At 32.8% G+C, this 5,929-nt stretch overlaps 1 protein-coding gene across 3 annotated transcripts; it reads left to right on the top strand.

Moving 5' to 3' along the window:
- Nucleotides 1–446: 446 nt before the first annotated feature.
- LOC105115830 (N-terminal nucleophile aminohydrolases (Ntn hydrolases) superfamily protein) lies at nt 447–3,250 on the top strand. 3 transcript variants are annotated; one of them, XM_011012866.1, is made up of 7 exons: nt 447–561; nt 819–993; nt 1,305–1,369; nt 1,470–1,862; nt 1,977–2,035; nt 2,358–2,462; nt 2,847–3,250. In XM_011012866.1, exons 1-7 carry the CDS (start codon nt 502–504, stop codon nt 3,064–3,066), a joined length of 1,077 nt encoding a protein of 358 aa, XP_011011168.1. In that variant the 5' UTR covers nt 447–501; the 3' UTR covers nt 3,067–3,250. The 3 variants fall into 3 exon arrangements, with proteins under 3 accessions (XP_011011168.1, XP_011011169.1, XP_011011171.1); XM_011012867.1 differs by lacking the exon at nt 447–561 and having other exon boundaries at nt 908–993; nt 1,282–1,369; XM_011012869.1 differs by lacking the exon at nt 447–561 and having other exon boundaries at nt 908–993; nt 1,282–1,369; nt 1,454–1,862.
- The last annotated feature ends 2,679 nt before the right edge of the window (nt 3,251–5,929 follow it).

The raw sequence follows: 5,929 nt of genomic DNA, 5'->3' as shown, positions 1-5,929 counted from the left end.
TTTATTATAATTATTTGCTTTCCTTTCTTGCTTGTCTGTGGATTTCTTTAGACATAGAGATTGTACTAAATAATTATTACATAAAATCAACCACAACTTGTTTTTCTTTTCATATTTTATTGAGGGAAGGTAACCAGTCCATCCCTTGAGCATGCGTGGAGGCAATCAAAACAGCTATTAGCAAGTAACAAATGATAATTTCAAGTGTCTTGCTTTTGTTAAAAAAATAAAAAAAATAGCATGTTTTTTTTTTTTGGGATTTTGTATTCTAAAAATGTTTTTGATTTTTTTTATTTTAAATTAATTATTTTTTTAGTATTTTTAGATATTTTAATATACTGTTATTAAAAATAATATTTTTTTTAAAAATATTATTTTAAAATATTTTTATATTTAAAAATAACCCGACCGATATATACAAAGCAGTTTAAATTGATGTTCAAATTTATCTGCAAGACCAGTTTAACAGACCAGAGCAGAACGGAACAGGGTCCCAGTTCCATGGCCAACAGAATCCTGCCCTTCATCACTCTTCTCTTCTTCTCTACTTTGTTCTCCATGGTAAACGAATTATCTCTTCTTCTTTTTCTTTATTCCTTTTTAAAAAATAACTTCTCATTTCACTTCTGTTTGGATACTAAGACAACGAAGGAAATAAACAAATAAACAAACTCTCATTAAATTTATTTCACGTATTAACATAATGGAAATGAAAGATCAAATCTTGATAATTGCAGTTTTATTTCAATTTCTTTATTGAATGTTGATTGTTCTTAGCAATTTATGACATGGGTATTTATTTATTTATGGTTTATAAGGTAATAGGAGATGATGGGGTTGCGATCTCAAAGCAGTACCCATTAGTAGTGAGCACCTGGCCCTTCAAAGAAGCTGTTAGAGCTGCTTGGAGGGCTGTTGATGGTGGCCATTCTGCTGTTGATGCTGTTGTGGAGGGTTGTTCTGCTTGTGAGGAACTCAGGTGTGATGGTACAGGTAAAATATTTTATGTAAATGTTAATTAATTATTAATCTTTCCATGAAATGACTCAATAGAATACTTAATCTTTCATAAGGTAGACCCATTTGCTTAAATAAATTCCTTAATTGTTGATTTGTATGGCAGAACATCATTTACTTGAAGTTTCATGTTTAGTGTTTTAACATATCATCTCAAATTGCGAATTTTATGATGTGTTCTCTCAAGTTCATATCTAGTCGTAGTAGATGTGTGTTTTGATTATTGTAGCTTGTAACTACGGTTTGTTAACTGATTGTCTCTAGTAATTTGAATCTGGAATGAACAGTGGGACCGGGGGGCAGTCCAGATGAGAATGGAGAAACTACTATTGATGCCTTGATCATGAATGGGGTAAACACTATTCTCCTTTTCCTTTCATTAATATACTTGTTCTCTTTACTGCTGCATGCTGGTTTGCTTACTTTATAAATGAAGATCCTTTCATGCATAGGTGACAATGGAGGTTGGAGCTGTTGCTGCCATGAGGTTTGTGAAAGATGGAATTAGAGCTGCAAAATTAGTGATGCAGCATACAAAGCACACATTGCTTGTCGGGGAGAAGGCCTCAGCCTTTGCCATTTCAATGGGTCTCCCAGGACCGAGTAACCTTAGTTCTTCTGATTCCATCAGCAAGTGGAGTAAATGGAAAGAGAATAACTGCCAGCCTAATTTTTGGAAAGATGTTGTTCCTTTAGATAGTTGTGGCCCTTATCATGCAAAGGCTAGCATGGATGTTAAAGAGGGTGGGTGTTCCACACGCAACCTGATGGGAATTGCTGAACCAAGATCATCTCTTGTTGGTCCTCACAATCATGACACCATATCAATGGCTGTTATTGATAAAGTAAGTTGATGAAACTGCAGATACGAATTCCACTAGCATGCGTGCACACATGGACGTGCATACAGTCTTCCTGCATATATATTTACAGAAGGAATTCTTTTGCTTTTCATGTAGATGGGACATGTAGCTGTTGGAACATCAACTAATGGAGCGACTTATAAGATCCCTGGAAGGTAAGGTGAATATGAAGTCGATGTGGATGAATACATTGCCAATGCGATATACTGTAAACATTGTGGAAATGAACTATGATTAAAACATGTCAGATTCTGCTTCCAACGAAATTTGGTAGCTGTCATCAGCAGCATCTTGTCTCCCACCCTTGAGTCTTTAAGCTTTGAGATATCTCTTCAAATGTAAAAAGATTTTCCTTTAAATTTGTAATTGACAAGAAGTTTTGAGCACTGTACCCCACCAACCCCCCCAGTGTAAGGTTTTTGGTTCAGGTTAAAGCATTCATCTCATTGATTTAATGTATTCTTTCTTTGACTGCAGGGTAGGTGATGGACCCATTGCGGGATCTTCAGCATATGCTGATACTGATGTTGGTGCTTGTGGTGCAACTGGGGATGGTGACGTCATGATGCGCTTCCTTCCATGGTATTGTAATGAATATCAGTCTTTTTACTTTTTGAATGATGAAGTTATTCTTGGTAAGCCATCACAAAAGGAAATTTCACACCATTTAACGACCCATACTTTTAGAGTTCCATTACGTAGGCTGAACTCGGGATAATGCTGTCAATCTCGATGCTTTAAGAAAAATACGCTCAGCTGACAGGAAATTTTGCTTGGTTTGGCTCTATGAGGAAATAATAAACTAGTTTGGGTTGTCTATGAGTTGATTCTCAAGTTTGAGACTTTTCCAGCAAATATGAGACGTCTTTCGTAATACAGTTTCATCCTACCTCAAGTATTTAGCCTTGTCTCATTTATTTGATGCTTTGGTTTTACTTAAAGCTAAGCTATCCTTGTCTCTTTCAGTTATCAAGTTGTTGAAAGTATGAGATTAGGCATGGAACCTATGCTTGCTGCAAAGGATGCAATATCAAGAATTGCAAGAAAATTTCCAGATTTTGTGGGAGCTGTTGTTGCTGTCAATAAAAATGGTGTGCATGCTGGTGCTTGCCATGGATGGACATTCGAGTACTCCGTCAGAAGTCCAGTAACTGTTGATGTGAAGGTTTTTACTGTACTTCCGTGAAGTAGCAACTTCCTCACTTAGCAAGTGGCCCGTTTCAACCTTTAAAATGACATTTTTACATTTCACACGTGTAATTGTAAGCTCCAATTGTTTGGAGGTCCCACTGGAACGAGAGCGTTCTTGAGCTAGACAAAGATTATTGTTGTTTTCTAATTGATAATTGATATGCATCGTGATTCTAACATGGAAAGAGCTGATTTCAATGGATAAGGGCATTCTAATGGTCTAATTATAAGAGATAGGCAAAACAAGGACAAAATGTCTTAATCAATCATATTAACACAACTCAAACCTAGATGAGTTTGGAGCCTTTGTAAAATTAAATGAAAATAGTTTTTAAAAATATTATTTAAAAATATTTTTATATTTAGATTTATTTGTTTGTTTTCAAGTAAAACTTCAATCATAATTTGAGAGCTTAAGAGAGTTCAGGTTTGCTATTAACATATGGGTCAATTTAAGTTTCAATTTTCACTATTTTATTGCATTGTAAAATAAGTCTATTTTACATAGTTTTTAAGTTGGAATGTTATTTTTTTAATTTGTCAACCATACATGTATTAAAGTTTTATTTGAAAAATTATGGTTTTAATTTTTATGTATTTGTGTATGTGTTCTATATGTAAAAAACATGTTGCTTATTATTTGTCTAGTTTTCTACACAAAGTTATTTATTTGGATCTCAATTATATCATTTTGATAGGTTGTTTCAAGTATTTAGTGGTGTTCTAGACTAAATATTAGGTACTTTTGAAAGAATATAAAACTTTTTAACTTTTCTTTAGAGAATTTTCTTTCTTATTCTTATATTTCAAGAATTAGTTGAATAACAAATTAGACTTATCACTTTTAATTACAAGGAATGTGATGTTTTTATCTTGATAAGAACTCCTATGTGACTTATCAAAGAGTTTCATTCAAACTTCATCTTTCATTTTCATTACAAATCATGTAATTTTAGTATAAACATCATTAAAAAACAATATAACCAAACCTATTTTTCTTTATCTTTATATTAGATTGTTAGTTTGTTTGGGTTTGGAAGTTAAGACACATTATTAATACACAAGTAGTGTCACAACCTATTTTTTGGGTTATTTTTCATTTTTTTTCCTTTTAGAATAAAAATAAAATAATAATAACAAGAAAACTGACATTTTGGTAAAAGCAAGAAAAAAAAATCAACATGCAAATTTGGATGGAATTCGAAAGCCTAACTATACCTCTTTTTATCCAAAACTAAAGAGATAATACATCTTTAAGGTCAAATTAAATTATTATTGAACAAATATACATAAAAAATTAAATCTAAAGTAGATTTTTAATAGACCAATTTGATTTAATCATGAGCTAAATTAAAGTTTAATTATGTTTAAGAATTAATTTCGGTTCAATTGAAGGATTTAATTAGATGTAATGACTTAATTATACTTTAAATAGTCGGATTAATTTTATTAGGGGTTTAATTGGTGAAACATTAGGTTTGGAAGCTCAGTTTGAGTTTAATTAAGAAGAATAGAATTTTAAAAGACCAAATTTAATTTTTATAAAGTCGATTAGTTCATTCAGGAGTAGAATTATGGAAGCTTAGTTTGAGTTTAATTAAGAAGAATAGAATTTTAAAAGACCAAATTTAATTTTTATAAAGTCGATTAGTTCATTCAGAAGTAGAATTACAAGAAAATCAAAGTTTTGAGGTTAATTAAAAGCTAAATTGAAGAAATTCACAGTCAATGACCATTTACAAAAGGCATCAAACTATAGGAATCCAAATGATTGAAAGTAGGGGTGAAATAAAAGAAAATTGAAAGTTTAATAGTCAATTAATATTTAATATGCATAAATCCAAGATCAAGGATCAAAATAAAAAAGTCACTGAAATTTGGGGCTGACATTGAAGATTGACAAGAACAAAATTGCAAAAAATTAAAAATTTAGAGTCAAATAAGGGTGCAATTAAAAGAAATTAAAAGACGAGGGACCAAATTAAACTTTAACCAAACCCCTAAACTAAAACCCTAAACAACCCAAAATGGCACCAGTTTGAAAACAGTAAAAAGAAAAAAGACAGAAGATCATTGTCTTTTTTCCCTTATGAAAAAAAAAATTGCTCGGGTAACCACTTTTAACGAGTATTTAATACTTTATTTCTCCATTAAATTTGACAAAACATGCATGAAACTAATGGTCTAACATTCAATTACACCCTAGTTTGGTCTTTTTTGATCGATTGACACCATAATTGCCTCGATACCGTGCCAAAATGGCCAACCCAACCAATCCTTTAGCAATAACTTTCTTAAGCCATGATGACAACTTTGACCTAACGATTCAAATCCTTCATCGCTAAATTAAAGGACAAGATTTGTCTCCTAAAAAGACAAAATGTTCCTTTTCCAACCCTTATAAATAGGGGTAGATTTCCTGAAAGAGGAGAAATTAGAAGCTAAAGTTGAGAGAAAAAAAAACCCATCTTTCTACTCATTTTTTCTTTCCCCCCTCTTGACCACCACTTTGACCGCTTCATCCATCGCGCCTTAGCCACTGTTGCCACCACCAACCATGCATCGATCTTCCCCTTATAACACTAGGAATGTCTCTAAAGTGGCCATGAGAGTTTCCCCTCATTTTTCTCCTATAAACCCCCTAGGCCACTACATATTATATGTAGTAGCCATAATAATTAACCCCATGGTTACTGAGTTGGGCCAATGATCATGCAGGCCTAGATTAGATTCAAGTTTGTTAGGTTGTTGTCAACCTAACTTGACCTGGCTGGTGACACGACTAAAAGATTGATGTCTTCTCCCAAGTGCAGGAGTGTCGAAGTAATAAATAACCCGGCAAGACCGGGGTCAAACCA

The sequence above is a fragment of the Populus euphratica genome, unplaced genomic scaffold (genome assembly GCF_000495115.2).
Source record: "Populus euphratica unplaced genomic scaffold, PopEup_1.0 scaffold781.1, whole genome shotgun sequence".
Taxonomy (NCBI): Eukaryota; Viridiplantae; Streptophyta; class Magnoliopsida; order Malpighiales; family Salicaceae; genus Populus; species Populus euphratica.
This window is presented reverse-complemented; position numbering and strand designations above follow the sequence as displayed.

Bases quoted from the DNA above. Each gene is read 5' to 3' on its own strand.
- LOC105115830 (XM_011012866.1), top strand. From the start codon at position 502: ATGGCCAACAGAATCCTGCCCTTCATCACTCTTCTCTTCTTCTCTACT. The intron at 562-818 runs GTAAACGAATTA...ATGGTTTATAAG, and splicing joins TCTCTACTTTGTTCTCCATG to GTAATAGGAGATGATGGGGT. The intron at 994-1,304 runs GTAAAATATTTT...TGGAATGAACAG, and splicing joins ACTCAGGTGTGATGGTACAG to TGGGACCGGGGGGCAGTCCA.